This window comes from Ursus arctos, unplaced genomic scaffold, assembly GCF_023065955.2.
Source record: "Ursus arctos isolate Adak ecotype North America unplaced genomic scaffold, UrsArc2.0 scaffold_62, whole genome shotgun sequence".
Lineage (NCBI taxonomy): Eukaryota > Metazoa > Chordata > Mammalia > Carnivora > Ursidae > Ursus > Ursus arctos.
In genome coordinates this window covers 158,151-177,026 of record NW_026623081.1, presented here as the reverse complement: position 1 = coordinate 177,026, position 18,876 = coordinate 158,151, and the positions used below count along the sequence as shown (strand labels likewise).

The following is an 18,876-nucleotide window of genomic DNA, read 5'->3' as shown; positions in this document are numbered from 1 at the left end:
TATTTAGAGAGCGCAGGGGGGAAGGGGAGAGGAAGAGAGAAACAAGCGGATTCCTCACTGAGCATGGGGCTTGATCCCATGACCCTGAGATCACAACCTGAGCCAAAACCAAGAATCACACGCTCAACCGACTGCGCCGCCCAGGTGCCCCGTAACATCTGAACTTTTTAAAAGATAGCTGCAGCCCTGTGTTTTCCATTGCGCAGTCCAGATGCATGCGGTAGCACTTCAGAGAAGACGATCTCTAAGATGTGGGAGGTGGAACGTGAATTATGTCCTGAGAACGAGGAATGGCGTTCATACGGGGACTTAGTGCCCTGAGAGTGTCTGATCGAAGTGGAGATGAGAAAGGTCATACCTACTGGCTTGTGCACCGGCTGCGGAATTTATTGTGGTTTTTTTTTCTTGACGTATAGTCGGAATTCAACATAGTAGTTGCAGGTGTACAACATCATGATTCCAGATTTGTACATAGGGTGACGACCACGACAATTACGTGCCGTTGACGTCGTCACCACGCGGTACTGGTCATGGTAGCTGCCACGCTGCACAGTCCGCCCCCAGGCCTCACTCATTTGATCACTGGAAGTTTGCACCTTGCGGCCCCCCTGCACCCATTTTGCCCGCTCCCCACCTCTGGCAGCCGCTCATCTATTCTCAGTGTCTGTGAGCTTCGTTTTTGGTTTTCTTTGTTGCTTTTTATTTTTAAGATTTTATTTTTAGGGGCGCCTGGGTAGCGCAGTCGTTAAGCGTCTGCCTTCGGCTCAGGGCGTGATCCCAGCGTTCTGAGATCGAGTCCCACATCGGGCTCCTCTGCTGGGAGCCTGCTTCTTCCTCTCCCACTCCCCTGCTGTGTGCCCTCTCTCGCTAGCTGTCTCTCTGTCACATAAATAAATAAATAAATAAAATCTTTAAAAAAATTTTTTTTTATTTTTACATCATCAATAACGCCCAACTCGGGGCTGGAATTCACGAGCCCGAGATCAAGAGTGGCGCCCTCTACTGACTGAGCCAGCCGGGCACCCCATGTTTTTGTTTGTTTTTTTCAAACTATTTGTTCAGCTTTATTTGGACTTGAGAATCATGACATGGATACTTCAAGAAGTTGCTCTGATAATATAACTGCTTTATCAAGAAATACAAGTAATTGAAAGGGAAAAAAGCCAGAAATCCCATCTGGAAACTATTGGGACTCACATGGTGCCCCCACTCCCAGTCACTAAGGAAGGGTGAACAAAAATGCGCGTACTTAGGCTTTAAAAGAAAACCTCTCATTCTTTTCTTTCACCTTCATTAACACAGTGTTCATTGTATACATAGACCTTAGATCTATTTGCAAACGCACCCTACGCACCCGGGGATCTGAGACCATCCGGAAGGAAGAGAGCGTGCCTGAGTCAGTAGGGCCCCGACAGCTGGCACGCATGCGCGGACCTGCCGCTCTCCTGCGGGTCTTCCCTGCTAAGTTATTGTATTTCTCCATGCACTGCTACTTTTGTTTTTCAGTTTATTTAAACAAACAAACCAGTTCACCCATTTCTTCCACTCCCATCCCCCCGGAACTGCGGCGACCACCCCGCTGTCGCGATCATACAGTGTTTGATTCCTTTCGCTTGCCATAATCCCCTCCAGTCCGTGTGGTCGCCAGTGGCAAGATACCCCTGGTGTTTAGGGCTTAGTAGGCCAGTGCACATCCACACACCATCCAGCTGTCCGCCAATGGACACTGAAGTCACCTCCATAGCTTGGCTGTTCTACGGAACGCCGCAGGGAGCACAGGGGTGCAGGGATCTTTCCAAGCTGGTGTGTTCTTCGGATAAAGAGCCAGAAGTGGGATTGCTGGATCACACGGGAATTCTGGTTTTAATCTTTTCAGGACCCTCTGTCCTGTTCCCCAGAGTGGCGGCAGCAGTTTGCACTCCCCCCAACGGCGCACGAGGGTTCCTTTTTCCCGCATCCTCACCTGCACCCCACATACCAGCCCTTCTGACAGCTGTGACGTGGTATCTTGTGGTTTGGCTCTGCGTTTCCCTCATGATGAGTGATGCTGAGCCCCTGTCACGTAGCACCTGTTGGCCATGTGTATGCTTTGGGAAAACGTGTATTCAAGTCCTCTGCACATTTTTTTTTTGCCCATCTTTTTTTTTTAAGATTTTATTTTTAAGTAATTTCTACACCCAACATGGGACTTGAACTCACAACCCTGAGATCAAGAGTCACACGCTCTACCAAATGAGCCAGCTGGGCATCCTGAATTGAATTGTTTATTTGCCATGGAATTATATGAGTTCTTTCTGTATTTTGGGTATTAGACCCCTTTTCAGATAGATAGTTTGCAAATATCTTCCATTGAGTATGTTGCCTCTTTATTTTGTTGGTAGTGTAGTGGTTCTTTTTTGACCACATGTTATTATGAAAAATTTTTAACATGTACAAAAGTTAAAATCATGCAGGGGCGCCTGGGTGGCTCAGTTGTTAAGCATCTGCCTTTGGCTCGGGACGTGATCCCAGGGTTCGGGGATCAAGCCCCACATCAGGCTCCCTGCTCTGCTGGAGTCTGCTTCTTCCTCTCCCACTCCCCCTGCTTGTGTTCCCTCTCTCGCTGGCTGTCTCTCTCTCTGTCAAATAAATAAATAAAATCTTTTAAAATTTTATGTATTTATTTGAGAGAGAGCATAAGTAGGAGCAGAGGGAGAGGGAGAAGCAGGCTCCCTGCTAGCGAGGAACCTGACACGGGGCTCGATCCCAGGACCCTGAGATCATGACCCGAGCCGAAGTAGGACACTCCACCAAGTGAGCCACCCAGGTGCCCCTTTGTACGCATTCTATCTGTTTGGCCTTCAGGTAATGAGCATTGCCCCCCTGTCCGTCCTCGCAGCCGTCCCCAGCTGAGGTCGGAGTTTGAGCGGGTGTGGGCGCTGGCAAGGGTGAGGGCACGGGGGCGGAAGGGGTAGCATTGTCATCCATTTCTCAGTTTGGGGCTCGTAAAGGAATCCCAAGGGAAGGAGTCAACCTGAAACGTGTCAAAGGTGAAGGCCACCCTCACTCCGCAAAAATAGGCTTTGCCTCAATTTACCAGTTAGTCGACCAGCTAGGGAGTTAATTTGTGATCGAGTGAGGCTCCAAGCTTAGAATTCCTTTCTGTAGATAGGGAAGGTCACAACACATTTTCTTTGAAAACTCCCCACACGACTTCTATGGTTTTGTCTCTAAGCCCCTAAATCAATCTGAGAAAGCGAAGAAGTCGGGATCCACGGACGTTCGCTAGCTGGCTCCGGCTGGCCGCAGAGCCGGCGTTTGAACTCAGGCCAGTCTGACTGGTTCCAGGCCCCGGTGACACGGGGGGCACCACGGCACGCGGGGGGGGGGGGGGGGTTCTGCCGCCGGCCCATGGCTGTGCAGGCCCTGCTCTGGTTTGCTCAGAGCTTTGTATGGAAAATGTGATTAACACAGGTCTGGACGTCACTCGGAAGAGCTCAGTCTAACCCCTGGCATGACAGCCCGGGGGCCCTGTGAGCATAGGTCGTCTTGTGTCTGTCTGGTGGGTCACAAAGCGCTCTGGAATCTGCAGGTGTGGGACACACGCGAACCTCCGTGGCCCAGAAGCAGCGGCTCCCTACGGCCCTCGAGGCCAGAAGGCAGGGCTCCGCCGACAGTCCCGGCACACAGCCTCCCCGGCCAGTGTCCAACCAGCCCTGCGAGTCCCTCCCAGGCCCCAGACGAGCTATTTCCTCCCGGATCCATCAGGGGCCTCAGTCCTTGCTGGATTCCCATCCCATCTCCTCCCTCCCCTTCCCTCCTGTCTTCTGCCCCGACGGTGAGCACAGCCTCCATACTACTCCCCACACGTCTCATGGAAGCAGCTTCGACTTCCCACTTTCTAGAGCACACATCCTGATCTTGGAGGCTCGCAGTTCCTCCTGCAAATGCCCCAAGCCGGACCCTTCCCCGCTCCCCACCCAGGCCACCAGGTCGTGTCCCGCCCAGCCTCCCTGTTCCAACCCATGCGACGCGTCACTGCCAGATTCATGGCCCCCAAATCCCTCCCTTTTAATGTGTCACCCGGTTCCTGGGCTGAGTCCGTGCACCCCGTGAAGCCCTTCCTCTGCCAAGTGCTCTGCGGCCGGATTCCGTGCCTTTGTCAGCAGGCGTGACTTCCTTCCATCCCCGGCTCTTCGGCTCTTCGTTGTCCTGCGAGGGGGGCGCTCTCACCAAAGCAGTTTCACGTGCGGGCCCTCAGTGGCTCTCTGGTGGCCTCACTCAAGGACAGGCGCATGAAGCCACATACTGCATACAACGGGGCCCCCAAGGACTGGTGCTGCCCCTCCCACAGTCCACAGATCACTTTATCAAGTAACACCTTTTAAGATTTGTTCAAAGCGTGTAAAATTTTAAAAAATATTTTGAAATGTTCAAAAGGGTCCAAATAGGAACACCTCCGAGTTCAGACGAGGAGAGCTCAGCTGAGGGGTGGGGGACCCGGGAAAGTTTGAGCAAGTGACAGACAGGGCCTTGCCAGCAGTGGGGACCGGACCAGGGGGGAGGGAAGGACGCATTCCCGGGCAGCACCGGCTCCAGGCGAGGACGCCGCAGGCGCATGCTGCGGGCTGAGACAAGCGCTCTGCAGGAAGGGTAGGGGTCAGATCTGACCGAACGGGTGGCGTTTTGTGAGTTGTGCTCCTCAACTCTCTGCCTCCGTGGAGTTCCCGTGTCTACACAGCGAGCCCCTAGGGGAGGCTGTGGTCTGAGAGTGTGAGGAGGAGCCTGGCGGCCTTGGAGAGGATGGAGGACGGGGTGAAGGGGGAGAGAGCTTAGGACAGGTCACCTGAACATGCAGGATGCTGAGGAGATGTGGGTGTGTCTGCGTAGACGCACCTCACCGTATTCTGCAGAGGAGCGTGAGGCCTGCGTCAGCACAGCCCAGGACAAAGGGCCTGGGGGAAGAACCTCGTGCAGGCAAAAGCGGGAGAACTTTTCCCAAACCAGGCAGCACTTCGCACGACCGCGGGCCCCGGGCATGGTCAGAAATGCCCGCTGCCAGAGGGCAAAGGGAACCGTTTCAAATCCACACGTTCTTTTTTTTTTTTTTTTTAAAGATTTTATTTATTTATTTGACAGAGAGACAGCCAGCGAGAGAGGGAACACAGTCAGGGGGAGTGGGAGAGGAAGAAGCGGGCTCATAGCGGAGGAGCCTGATGTGGGGCTCCATCCCAGAACGCCGGGATCACGCCCTGAGCTGAAGGCAGAAGCTTAACAACTGCGCCCCCCAGGCGTCCCCCACACGTTGTTCTTGAGAGAAACCCTAGTCCGGTCCTGGCTTCTACCACCTTCCTCCTTTCTTCGGCGCCAAGAGAAGGAACGCTTCCTGTTTCTCCAGCCCAACCCAAGACAGGCACCCACGTTCATCCCGTTTGCAAACGTGGGTAAGAGAGCCTAGCCAACGTTCCCGCTCATTTTTTTTTAACAAAAATTCCACTGAGCAAGGTTTGAAAGATGAATTGCTGCATCCTTCATGCAAGCCTTCTGCATTCAGTCCGACCAGAGCTGCTCCTGGCTTGCCTGATGGCTTAGCGGAGTCTTGCCTGGGCCCTGCAGTCCTGGCCCTGCTCCCCAGCACTCTGCTGTGGGCTTTGCTGCCGTCAGGATCTCCCGATACTTATCATTGAACCAAAGCACGGAGAGGAAAGACCCGAGGCCGGCCTCTGGCTCTGCCGGCCAGCCCTCCACAGGAGCGGGGAGCGGGGAACGCTTCCTTTGAAAAGCTCTGACCTGGAACAGAAAGGGGTTTGGAATGCAGGTGCAGATACGGGCTTGGCCATGTGACCGGTGAACAGGACACCACTCACTCTGGACACGCGTCGCCGTGTGCCTGATGCAAAGCGATCTGACCAGCTGAGGCGGGCGCTCTGCCCCCCAGTCATCTGTGCCGGGCCCTGGCGCTGGTTTCCATTCCCCAGCCTAGGAGAGGGCGCTGAGGGTGAGCCGCACTGCGGGGCCTGCAGCACGAGGTCCTCATGGCCCTCCTGGCCCCTCCGAGCACCCCCACCCCCCAGCAGGGCCTCAGGGACAGGGAGGGGGCTTCAGAAAGACTCTGGGCCCTCAAGAGCTCTGCCCCCTCCCCATGCACTCTGGAGCACCAGATCAGCCTAAGGACGCGAGAGATCTTCAGGGGAAGAAAATGCCTTCTTTTGCAGTTTGCCGAGCGCGGGTGTAACTTCTCAGCTGTCTGGATTATTTCACGGAGAGGTCAGTGACCTCCGGGCTCCCAGCAGACAAATGGGCAGCAAACCTGGACGTAAGTTGAGTTTAACGACACCCCCCCCGGCCCCCGTGTCATCATCCTGGCCGTGCGTGATTTCAGGGCCCAGAACACTGGCCAGAATGTCTCATCAGGGGGATGCACGATGCACTGGAGCACGGCACCCGTGGGGGGAGAGGGAACGGGGTCCTGGACGCCACCAGTACTTTCTGTGAAGAGGCAGAATGGGGAGATCACGGCGCTGGCATCTGTGGGAGCATCATTTGGTATCACCTGTGTCGTTGGCATGACAGGTGCACTGGGCCGCGTATAAACAGGCTCACAGGTCAAAAGCTATTGCCTCCTAAAATAGACAAGGGAAGAAACAACAATTGTTGGAGAGGATGTGGAGAAAGGGGATCCCTCCTACATTGTTGGTGGGAATGCAAGTTGGTACAGCCACTCTGGAAAACAGTGTGGAGGTCCCTTAAAAAGTTAAAAATTGAGCTACCCTATGATCCAGCCATTGTACTACTGGGTGTTTACCCCAAAGATACAGACATAGTGAAGAGAAGGGCCATATGCACTCCAATGTTCATAGCAGCAATGTCCGCAATAGCTAAATCATGGAAGGAGCCAAGATGCCCTTCAACAGATGACTGGATTAAGAAGTTGTGGTCCATATATACAATGGAATATTACTCAGCCATCAAAAAGAATGAATTCTCAACATTTGCTACAACATGGACGGCACTGGAGGAAATAATGCTAAGTGAAATAAGTCAAGCAGAGAAAGACAACTATCATATGATTTCTCTCATCTATGGAACATAAGACCTAGGATGATCGGTAGGGGAAGAAAGGGATAAAGAAAGGGGGGGTAATCAGAAGGGGGAATGAACCATGAGAGACTATGGACTCTGAGAAACAAACTGAGGGCTTCAGAGGGGAGGGGGGTGGGGGAATGGGATAGACCGGTGATGGGTAGTAAGGAGGGCACGTATTGCATGGTGCACTGGGTGTTATACACAACTAATGAGTCATCGAGCCTTACATCGGAAACCGGGGATGTACTGTATGGTGACTAACATAATATAATAAAAAATCAAAAAAAATAAAAATAAAGTAAGATAAAAACATTTAATCATAAAAAAAAAAAAAAAAGCTATTGCCTCCTTTCTGGGTTTACCAAGAATCCATTTGATTTCTTTCCAGATCTGTGTAAGCAAGTGAGTCATAACTATTTTAAGTATGCAATTCGGTTAACAATTATGTAAATCCATTATGAAATAAGTAGTAATTTCTATGACCAGTAGGTTTGGAAAGAGCCCATGAACACAAACTCCTGCTTGAGAAATGAGTGGCCTGAGGCAGCTGGGAAAGATCCGGGGTTTGCAAGGGTCGAAAGGCGGTGCAGACACCCTAGTGGCGGGCCCTGCGGGTCTGTTTGGAGTAAAAATGCCGTGTTTGGAGCCCCTGGGTGGCTCGGTCGGTTAAATATCTTCCTTCGGGTCTGGTCATGATCTCGGGGTCCTGGGATCGACCCCCGCATTGGGCTATCTGCGCAAAGTCTGCTTCTCCCTCTCCCTCTGCCTGCTGCTCCCCCTGCTTGTGCTCTCCATCTCTCAAATAAATAAATAAAAATCTTTAAAAAAAAATCCCGGGGCGCCTGGGTAGCGCAGTCGTTAAAGCGTCTGTCTTCGGCTCAGGGCGTGATCCCGGCGTGCAGGGATCGAGTCCCACGTCGGGCTCCTCCGCTGTGAGCCTGCTTCTTCCTCTCCCACTCCCCCTGCTGTGTTCCCTCTCTCGCTGGCTGTCTCTCTGTCACATAAATAAATAAATAAAAAAAATCTTTAAAAAAAAAAAATCCCATGTTTAAGGTGTCTATACCAGTCAGGAGTCTCTAACCAACACTTTCCAGTTCACCCTTGGAGCCCGATGGCGGGAGAGTCCGCAGCGTGGCCCAGGACAGTCCTTCCTCAGCCTGAGCAAGGCGCCAACTGAAGACCTGGGGATGCTCACAAAGACAAGGGTGTCTCGCTGTCGGCGTGCTGTCTGGGTGATCTCTAGCTTTCGTTTTTGAAAAACGCCTAATAACGGGATAATGAACAAAATGGAATTTTTCAGCAATAGCTTTGTCTACATGAAGCATTTTGAAGTGAGCCAGTTCTACTGATTCATTTTGGAATGTGTGTGTTTGAGACTCTCACTGTGTAATGCAGGTAAAATGGGTGCGTGGTGGCACCTGCGGGGACCCCGCTCTTCCGGCCGCTCCCAAGAGTATTCTAGGCACAGATGAGTCCCAAAATACATTCCACTCTGCTTTTCGCAGAAACTGTACCATATGTTATATGGCGTCCTCCTGCTCTTTACTTTGATTTTCTTCTTCTAAAGTTTATTGGAGGCTATTTGGGAGATGTACTACATTGTTTAACAGGTACAGCCTATGATTGTCAGTGATGTTTAGTGAGGGAGCTCCTGGGAAACGTGCCCCTGAAGATGGATGGGGCGGGGCTGGACCCCTCGAAGTGCATGAGACCACCCCCCTGGCGCTCGACCATCTGCCAGCTGTCTGTGCACACGAGAATCTCGTATATGACGACCCGAGTCTAGAAATCCCTTTTACATGTAAACACACAGGGTCTGCGCTGGGTGGTTGAAAACGTTAGCATCCCGGCATTTCCCAGGCCTCCCTCCGCGGGCCATCAGAAGAAAGCGTGATCACCGTTGCTGCAAGCCGTGTGATGGCACCCACGGGATTGGGGACACCCAGCGTGCACCCCTGTGCTTGTGTGCATGACGGGGTGCAACCCAGTCTCCCACTGCGCCCAGGAGTGGCCTCTGCCTGGACACAAGCATTCAGAGCGTGACATCCCTATCAGTGACTTCCCTCCCTTCTCCCGTCGTGCTCACTCAGGACACGTGATTTTGCAAAATCGTGTAGGTAAGAAAATGATGAGTTCAGGATAGTAAAGGAATATGATCGGAAAGGCTACTATAAATTAACAAGTTACTGTCATTCGTGTAACTAGTCCCCTGTGATGGATATTTACACTGTTTCCAGCTTTTGGTCTCCGGTTGTGAGTTCAAGCCCCACACTGGGTATGGAGCCCACTTAAAAAAGTAATCCTGCCAGGACTTGCCTTGGGTTTGGCCACAGCTTGTTTTTCCCAGATTGCAAATCATTTTTAAAAAAATATTTATTTATGGGGCCCCTGGGTGGCTCAGCTGGTGAAGCGTCTGCCTTCTGCTCAGGTCATCAGGTCCCGATTCAGGTTCTCTGCTTAGCGAGGAACCTGCATCTCCCTCTGCCCCTCCCCCCCATTCGTGCTCACTCTCTCAAATAAATAAATAAAATCTTTTTTTAAAAAAAGAAGACTCATTTACTTAGAGAGAGAGAGTGCGCATGCACAAGTTGGAGTGGGGAGGAGCAGAGGGAGAGAGAGAATCTCCATTAGACTCTACTGAGCCCAAAGCCGGACGTGGGACTCGATTCCAGGACCCTGAGATCACGACCTGAGCCAAAATCAAGAGTCAGACGCTCAACTGACTGAGCCATGCAGGCGTGCCTGCAAATCTTTTATTCTTGAATAAATTCATCTTTCATTGGCAAAATCAATCAATAAAAGGTACCCCTGCCATGAATGTAAATTTTCACTGGTGACCACCTCACACTGGTCCCAGCACACCACTCACCCTGGATGACGCGGCGGCCCCAGAGGCCCCCTCTGCACAGTCTATACTCAGTGCACAGTCAAACCGACCCTTTAAAAATGCAAGATCCATGGATCTTATTTGGATCCACTTTCTAATGAACAGGGATAAACTATTCCAACTGGGAGTAAAAAACACTTGCGAGACAGTTGAAAACACGGGGAAGTGATTGGATAGTTGATGATATTAAGGAATCATTATTTTAGATGCAAATAGCGGTATTTTGGTTATGTTAAAAATGCAAATTCATATCTTCTGGAGACACACTATGTGCTAAGACATTCATGCATGTATCTGGAATTTGCTTCGAAACAGTCCAGTTGGAGGACGGGGAGGAGGAGGGAGGAGACAGCAGAAACACACGTGCACCCTGGAGTCCTCCAGTGCCCCGGAGGTCCATGAGCCGCAGTGAGCAGTTACTGTCCAGGGAGCCCAGAACGGGAGCTTACAGACCAACTGTAGGGCTGTGGAAAAGAGGAATGTATCCACCCAAGTTTAGGTGGTGACTTTTGTTTTTTTGGTTTTGTTTTTTTATTTTTATTTTTTAATAATTTTTTTAAAAGATTTTATTTATTTGAGAGGGAGTACAAGCAGGGGGAGTAGCAGAGGGAGAGGGAGAAGAGGCTTTCCGCCAAGCAGAAAGCCCGATGGGGGGCTCGATCCCAGGACCCTAGGATCATTGACGTGAGTCGAAGGCAGACTGAGCCACCCAGGCACCCCTTTTCTGGTGTTTTTTTTTTTTTTTTTAATTTTATTTATTTGAGAGAGAGAGAGAGAGAGAGAGCCCAAGAGGGGGAGGGGAGGGGCAGTGGGAGAGGCAAGCTCCCTGCTGAGTAGGGACCCTGACCCGGGACTCTGAGACCATGACCTGAGCCGAAGGCAGACACTTAACCCAATGAGCCGCCCAGGCGCCCCTAGATGGTGACTTTTGGATGCATGCATCTCCTCCTTCTCTCCCCAGACCCTGTTGTGACTGCGGCAGTGGGAGCTGCCCCAGGGAGGGCTGCCCCAGGGAGGGCTCACCGACTGCGGCCACCAGATTGAAGCCACACAGAGGTCAGCTCAGAGAGGTTTGCGCTATCCAGTGGGGGACGGTGTGAGTCTCAAAAATGATACTGTTTGTAACAGGTTGAGTAAAAATCCGTGAGTCCTTAGTAATCAGAAGAAGGAGAGATTCGAAATTTACTCTATTTTTATAGCTTCAGAGTAATAATTGCTTCAGGCCAAGACCATTAATTGATGGTAACGCAGAGCAGCCAGGCAGAAGGTCTGGGAACAGTCTTCACACGGAGGCCGAGTGTCGCCCACACGTCAGCTGCTCGCTGGGAAGAGGACAGAGGCCCTTCCAGTGGGGCCGTGCGGAGGGCAGGGCCGCCTCACTGCGGAGTCGGCCTGAGGTCGTGTGTACCCTACAAGAGGCAGGATCGAGGACACACAGCATCAGCCACAGAGTCTCCCTGCTACAAATGGTCAACTCGAGACTAACATTCTCAGCCTCACCTCCGGTTTACCGAGGAACAAGGAAGTAAGTACATGGACAGGTGACATCGGGCAGCTCCGGAATCAAGGGCGTTCCGTGGAGTCAACGTCCGGGCTACTTAAGGAGCCAATGACATAAAGAAAAAGTGTAGGCCGGGGTGCCTGGGGGGCTCAGTGGGTGAAGTGTCTGCCTTCTGCTCAGGTCATGATCTCAGGGTCCTGGGATCCGGCCCCCCCACTCCCATGGAAGTGGGCGTGACAGCACATGGGCCCAAGGATGGGGTCTTCCTGGGGCGATAGATTATGGTGACTATTGCCCAATTCAGTAAGTTCACTGACAATTATTCTCTTAAGAAGGGTGAATTTTATGGTGTATAATTATAATCTCAATTAAATTAATAGAAATTATAGTACACAAAAAAGTGGAAGGACCATTGTGGATTTAAAGAAGCCAGAGACACAGAACCTGATATGGGGCCTGGGCTGGGTCCTGGCTGGGCCGAGAAGGGCTTTATAGAAGGCATTCCGATTGTAGGGGAATCACACTGTAACAAACTCATTCCAAGGCCAATGGGGAAAACCTGAATATGGACCGGATACCGCGGATTCTATGGATTCTGCCCCACTTTCAGAGGTGAGGAAGGCATTGGGTGAGCCCTGCCGTCCAGAGAGCACATCTGGCCAGCTCCCCTGGGCATGGGGACGCTGAGGTCATACTGTAATCCAGACCCTGCCCGTCCTGCCTTCTCCTGGGGGCCTTCCTCAGGGAGCACTGATTTACCCTGACGGTGTAGTTTTGAGCTTACCTCTCTCTTTTTGAAAACCAAGCCCAGTATGTTTTCGGGGAGATACATGGCACTGGAGATCGACAGGCACAAAGATCAGAACCATGGCTGCCTGTGGCGAGGGAACCAGGACCACACCGCTGAGGATGGGCAAGACAGACTGACTGCTGCTCTTCTTTCGGGCCCACTTGGTGCCCTGATGTTGGGCAACTTCTAAAGGTGGCCCTTGAGGATCCCCACTCCCCGGGTCTACGTGCCCTTGTGCGGTCCCCTTCCCTCGAGTGTGGGCCGGACCCAACGGAACATAGCGACCGTGGTGGGATGGCATGTGTGTGACATGTTGTGAGGACTGTGACTTCCTGCTGGATGCCACCGGCCTCGGGACCCTTCCCCCTGGCCCCGGAGAGGCCTCAGCTGCATCGTGCTCAGACTCCTGACCTACAGGAACGGAAAGGACGCGTCACATTCCGCAACGCTGGGCACACCGCAGATCACCAACCCAATCAACACGCTTCTGTCGATGAAGTTCCTTGCTCTGGAGGAACGTGAGGACGGGGTCTACAGTCAGGTGTCACAGTTTGCTCCGCTGTTTGGGAGCCTCGTCTGGGCCCAGCACCAGCCTTGGCGCCAAGATTCTCGGCACAAGCTGGGCGAGGCCCCAGGGCTCGCACTCGAACAAGACCTTGTTCACACACACGCCGCGTGTCAGGCACTCCGTACAGGAAGCAGTCGTACGCACCGTGAGCTCTCCCCTCACTTGGTCAGCTCTCCGGGAAAGCCACTCGGGACCTGGCGGGGTCTCAGTACCTGTGCTAACACAGGAAGCTCCTTCGGTCACTTTTCCGCCACCCAGCATGTGCGTGGCATCATCGTCCAGGATTGGTCTGCTGAACAGACAACCGCTGGTCAGTGTGGATGATTGAGGACTAAGCTGTTAACCAAGGGACCAGGGCAGGCTGAGTTGATGAAAGGTCGTCTATCCTCACCCACGCAGGAGCCCCGGAGGACAGGAGAAAACGACACAGCCGCAGGCACCACCAGCACTTCGTGCACAGGGAACCGGCCAGCAGCCGGGCAAACTGCAGACATTCGCATACCATTCGGACAGAAATGGCTGCTGGGTCAAGGGCCCCAGTGGGGAGCAGAGGCTGTTCCTAGCTTGTGGTTCTAGACCCTTACCAGGCTCCCTTCAGCCCCCACAGCGAGCTCCTTACTGCACATTTGCACACTTGGTCTCAAGCCCAGCTCCCGACCCGGAAGGGCCTCATCTCAACAGCACCTCCTGGCTCAGGATGATCAGGCTCCCAGGACGGCGGGACTGCAGGACCAGGAGGGGGAAGCTCCTATCAGATGTGGGGACTCCTATCACAGGGCAGGCACAGTACTGGGCTCCCCTAACACCTTTCCCCATCACTTTGTCAACCAACCATGTCATTGCTCGGCTTGATTGCTGACCTTTCCCCCTAATTCTGTATTCCCAAAGTAAACGGGATCCAGCTATTCTAGGAACATGGTCCAAAGACCTTTCTCGAGCTCTTCTGCTGATACATGGCGCACCTCTAAAGCAGTAATCACCCCACAGATGTGTGAACCAGAACCAGGTGCAGCCAGCAGTTGGAACACACGGCATAGGTGAGCCTGGGGGGCTCAAGTCAGGGAAACTTCTGCCTTCAGGACCAAGTCCCACATCTGACCCCACACAGAGCTCCCTGCTCAGTGGGGAGCCTGCTTCTCCCTCTCCTCCTGCTTATTTTCTCATAAAATCTCTTAAAAGAGCCTATGTGAGTAATGGGGGAAACCTAGTGCCCCGTTAGGAGTGCTGGCAGACTTGTCCAAATGAAGGGTTACAGGAGTTAGGACTTGGTTCCTACAGCAGTCACTTTGTGCCTTGATGAGCAGTCAGCGCCCCCCTCCCCCCCCCAGAGCTCTGGTCCAGCCTGGTCACACCACCTGTTCAAGTCCTGGCTTGTATATCTCCTGCCCCCACATACTTTACAGACACCCCACACCAAGTATTTCTTGAGTCAGGGGAACAAACAAACCTGCAGCTGTGAATGAAAGCTGTATAGCCCCGACCCCCCCCCCCAACAAGGACAGACAAATGTGGTTTAGGTTTTATTTCATCATCATAAACTGAACTCTGCAATCCAGCTAGACCTGGGGGGAAAGAACCATGGAGCCCGCAGAACTGCAGTGAGAGCACAGAGATTCTGGGGGTATTTCGAGCAGGTGGGGGTGGAGGGGTGCTCTCCTGAGCTACAGAAGGAATGGTCTGGTAGTTAAGATAAAACACAAGTCAGAATTATTAGATCTGTCCACAGTCAGCAATGGTGATCTTCTTGCTCGTCTTGCCGTTCCTGGACCCGAAGCGCTCCATGGCCTCCACGATGTTCATGCCCTCTTTGACCTTACCGAAGACCACGTGCTTGCCGTCCAACCTGCAAACACAATGGCCAGCATCACCGACAGGGACGAAGAAATGGCTCACACTGTGCAGGGAGGGGAATGGGGGCCTGCACCCCAACATGGCACACCCGAGAGAACATCAGAAGGGGTATACTCGGCCTTTAGGACCACCTCACGTTGGCTCAACACTGTAAACATCGCATTCATCTAGCTCAACAAACAGCACCACCACAGGTGACTGGAAAGGTCTCAAAAGGTGGTGTAAGATTCTCCAACTGCTGTCAAAAATCCTACGCTTAGACTGGACCCCTGGGGGCACTTGGGTGGCTCAGTTAAGCAACTGCCTTCGGCTCTGGTCATGATCCTGGGTTCCTTGGATAGACTCGAGTCGGGTTCCCTGCTGAGTAGGGAGTCTGCTTCTCTCACAGCCTTTCTGCACCCCCCCCCACCTGCCCCGTGTGCTTTCTCGTAAATAAAAAGACCCTAAGAACCAACAAGCACATGCTAATCAAATAAAAGTACCACTCTTTTGTTGTTTTAAGTGTTTAACTTTAAAAGAACTTTTTGGTCAGTAACCTCTACACCCAACGTGGGGCTTGAACGTACAACTCTGAGATCAAGCATCCCAGCCTCCTGCAACTAAGCCAGCAAGGGGTCCCAAATTACCACACAACTGAACTACTCGGCTGAGCACCATCTCACTAATCCAGTATCTTGCTTTCTGTAGCACAGGACCTGAATTTGTAGCTTCCTCTCGTCCTCCCGCTACTTCAGATGGAAAACAGGGAAGGGGAAAGCGAGGAATTAGCGCTCTCTGATTGCCTTCACCGTGTTCTGCCCTTACCACTCGGTCTTGGCAGTGCAGATGAAGAACTGGGAACCGTTTGTGTTGGGTCCTGCGTTGGCCATGGACAGGATGCCAGGACCCGTGTGCTTCAGGATGAAATTCTCATCATCAAACTTCTCCCCGTAAATGGACTTGCCGCCAGTTCCGTTATGGCGTGTGAAGTCCCCACCCTGTGAATGAGAGCAAAATCTGTCACTCCTGGCAGCGTGATCAGAAAACATGCCAACCCGCAAGGATCCAACATTAAAACACAAGTTTAAACTGACTCCCGAAATTGAGACTCAAATGGTAGAAAACAACTCATACACACCTATGCTGAAATACTCTGGCTCACGCTCAAATTAAGAAAACCACCCAGATCAGACCAGTGAATTTCATACCTGGCACATAAATCCTGGAATAATCCTGTGAAAGCAGGAACCTTTATAACCAAATCCTTTCTCCCCAGTGCTCAGAGCACGGAAGTTCTCTGAAAACCAAACCAAACAAAAATACACACCATATACATATACATATATATGCACAAACACGCACGCGCGCCCAAATTTTTAAAATGGTATATATACCTCAAGAAGTTAAAAAACAAAACAAGAAAAAAAAAACACCAAACAAACCCAAAACCCCCCTCAAACCCCATACTAACCTGCTGTCTTTGGAACTTTGTCTGCAAACAGCTGTAAGAGAAAATGAGTGTTAATTAACAACATCTGCTGGCGTATTCTGTTGCTTAGTAGCCATGTCTTTAGGGGCTTCTGAATCATAAATTCATTTTCTCACTAGAAGAAGAAAATGCTTCTTCAGTAATTATCGTGAATCCCAAAGAAGAACGGTTCCCGGCAGCCTAGAGGTCCTATGGGGTTGCGTTAGGCAACACGAGACCCAGACATGCCAAAAATCCAGCACCAGTAATGAGTCAGTGTGAGGCTTCTAAAACATGCCTCCCAGCTTCTCAGTGCCTCACACCTTCCCCGAACACGCGCAGGCTCCTCGCGCGCGCACCGCCTCCCCCGACTGCAGCTGCCGCCCAAGGGAGGCGGGTGTTCAGGAGCCGCAAGCGCTCCCGCAGAAACAAGCTGCCACCCCCCACCTGCTCGTGCAGCCGCAGAGTCCCGAGCACAGCCAAGCCCTTCGGGAGGACCAGCTTAGGAAGATCTCAAACCCCCGTGACGCCAACACCTAGTCGGTTCTCCGGGCGGGGCGCCCTGGATCGGGAGTCCCCGCTGGGCGCGGAGCCCACTTTACACGTAACTAACGCTGCGTGTCTGTACGGAGTCTCCGGATGTTCCTGCCAGGAAGCCCTCGCTCCGCGGCCCACGCCGCAGCTCCGGGCTGCCGCACCTCCACCCGTTCCCCCCCAGGCCATCGGGCACCCCAGGCCAGCGGCCCCGGCACTGGCCGGCAAGCACACACAGGCGCCTCCCGCAGGGCCCCGCCCTCCCGGCTGCGGGGCGGGGGACAAGGAGAGGTGACGCGGGGACTGGATCCGCCGCCGGAAGCCCCCAGGATGGGATTCCCCCCCATCCCCGCAGGTGCGCTCCCGGGAGGGGCCGGGCAGCGCCACGTGCGGAGAGCGACCTGGCCAGTCCGCTTGCGCCGCCCGCTCGGCCCGCACAGCCGCCGGGGAACCGTTGGGCGGGCGGGGCCGGCGTCGTCGGCGCAAGGCGGGGGCGCCGCACGCTTCCGCCGGGCGGGGCCGACCGCTTCCGCAGTCACCCCCCCACCGCCGTACCCTAGGCCGCCCACCGCGCCCCCGCCGTCCCGCCTGCGGGCGTTGCCCACCCCGGGCGCCCGGCCCGAGCACGTGCGCGCCGCCCCTCCCCCGCCGCCCCGCCTTTGTCCGCCGCCGCCCCTCCCCCGTCGCCCCCAGCCGCCCAAAATGGCCCCTCATCAGGAAATGGCGCCGCGCCGCCCGCCCTCCTCAGGCAGGGGCCGTCCGTCCACCAGATCGCCCGCGACCCCCATTCACCGCCACCCCCTGGCCGCCCGCGCCCCTCCGCCCGCGCCCGTCCGCACCGTGCGCCCCGCCCGCCCACCTCGAAGGAGACGCGGCCCAAGGGCTCGCCGTCCACGGCGATGTCGAAGAACACGGTGGGGTTGACCATGGCTGGGCGGCGCGGGCGGCTCCGAAGCGGCGGCGTCTGCAAGGCGGCACGAGCCCCGCCGCGGACCCTTTTATAGCCGGCCCGGCCCCGCCCACGGCCGGTCGCGCGCCCGGATCCTGGCCAATCGCGAGCGCGGAGCGGTCGGAGTGATGGGGCGGCTGGCCTATGAGTGGAGACGGCGCCGGAGGGGCGGGACGGGGGCGCGCGTGCGCGCTGGCGGCGCAGGCAGGTTCCCGCCCGCGGGCTCCGTGTCTGCGCTGCGGCGTGGGGACCCGGTCGGGGACGGGGTGCGGGAGCCGGGAGTGAGGCCCGGCGGACCGGCAGAGCCCGAGGGGGCGCCAGGCGGGAGGGAGACCGAGGCTGCGGCGCGGGCGGGCCTACGCAGCCCGGCGGCCAGGGCGTGTCCCCATTGCGCAGAGGGGGCAACTGAGGCGAACGCAGGCCTCAAGGTCGCGCCGCCCGCCAAGGTCGCCCGCGTCCCACCAGGCCCGCGCCCCCGCGACCTCGCGCGCGGCTGGGGGCGCTGGGTGGCCTTGGGCATCGCCTCCTTCTCCAGCTCATGGGAGGCACCGCCGCCCCCGTCTTAGAGGTTACGAAATGCTTCCAAAATGCCCTACTTTCCGAAAATATCTTGCACAGTCCTCTTGAATTTTCTCCAGGAGGAGGACGTTGACACGAGAGCCTGGCAGGCTCGTACCTGCAGAGTCGCGGCGCGCTCTCTTGCCCTCTTTCGACTTGGGGAACAGGAGTGGGAGCCGCGTCCCCCCCCCCCCCCGCCCCCGGGCTCAGACGCCGGCGGTGAACCCGCTCCCCTGCAGAGTCTGGAAGTGGGGGTCGTCAGGTCCTCGTCGGCCACTCAGTTGCAGCGTTCCCGGTGTCATGTCGTATGTCAAAGCCGGTGGCTCCAACTGCACGGCGGGGAAAGCAGTGGTGGCTCCTACTGCACGGCGGGGAAAGCCGTAGGATGCGCCCCGTAGGATGCGCCCCGCGGCGGGCGTCCCGCGCTGTCACTGCAGCTGCATCCGGAGCCCACGTGTGCTGGGCTTACAGACCCTGCTTCCCAGCCCCGGCCGCCCCACGGCCCCCCGCTGTACCGGTGGAAAGTGAGGCTCCTCCCTGTGAGTAGCTGCTCAGAGTCACCAGCCTGCGAGTGTTCCCAAAGCCGGACCTGGAAACTGCTTTTTTTTTTTCTCTCCTACATCACCTGGTGCTTGGTGACCTTGAGGAAGCTCTGTGTTCCCTTCTGCTTGAACCAAAGTGCCCCAGGCCCTCAGCCATGAGCTCCCTACGCTGCTCTCTCCTCCA

General features: G+C 54.6%; 1 protein-coding gene across 1 annotated transcript; it reads right to left on the bottom strand.

The window, feature by feature from the left end:
* Window positions 1-14,318: 14,318 nt before the first annotated feature.
* PPIA (peptidylprolyl isomerase A) lies at window positions 14,319-17,623 on the bottom strand. Its single transcript, XM_026502244.4, has 5 exons — window positions 17,503-17,623; window positions 16,113-16,143; window positions 15,850-15,938; window positions 15,467-15,639; window positions 14,319-14,654 (listed from the first exon to the last, which is right to left on the bottom strand). Exons 1-5 carry the CDS (start codon window positions 17,569-17,571, stop codon window positions 14,522-14,524), a joined length of 495 nt encoding a protein of 164 aa, XP_026358029.1. The 5' UTR covers window positions 17,572-17,623; the 3' UTR covers window positions 14,319-14,521.
* Window positions 17,624-18,876: the final 1,253 nt, after the last annotated feature.

Coding starts and splice junctions, on each gene's coding strand:
- PPIA (XM_026502244.4), bottom strand. CDS start 17,571: ATGGTCAACCCCACCGTGTTCTTCGACATCGCCGTGGACGGCGAGCCC. Junction 15,939..16,112: donor CAAAGTTCCAAAGACAGCAG/GTTAGTATGGGG, acceptor TTTGGTTTTCAG/AGAACTTCCGTGCTCTGAGC. Junction 15,640..15,849: donor TTCCAGGATTTATGTGCCAG/GTATGAAATTCA, acceptor TCTCATTCACAG/GGTGGGGACTTCACACGCCA.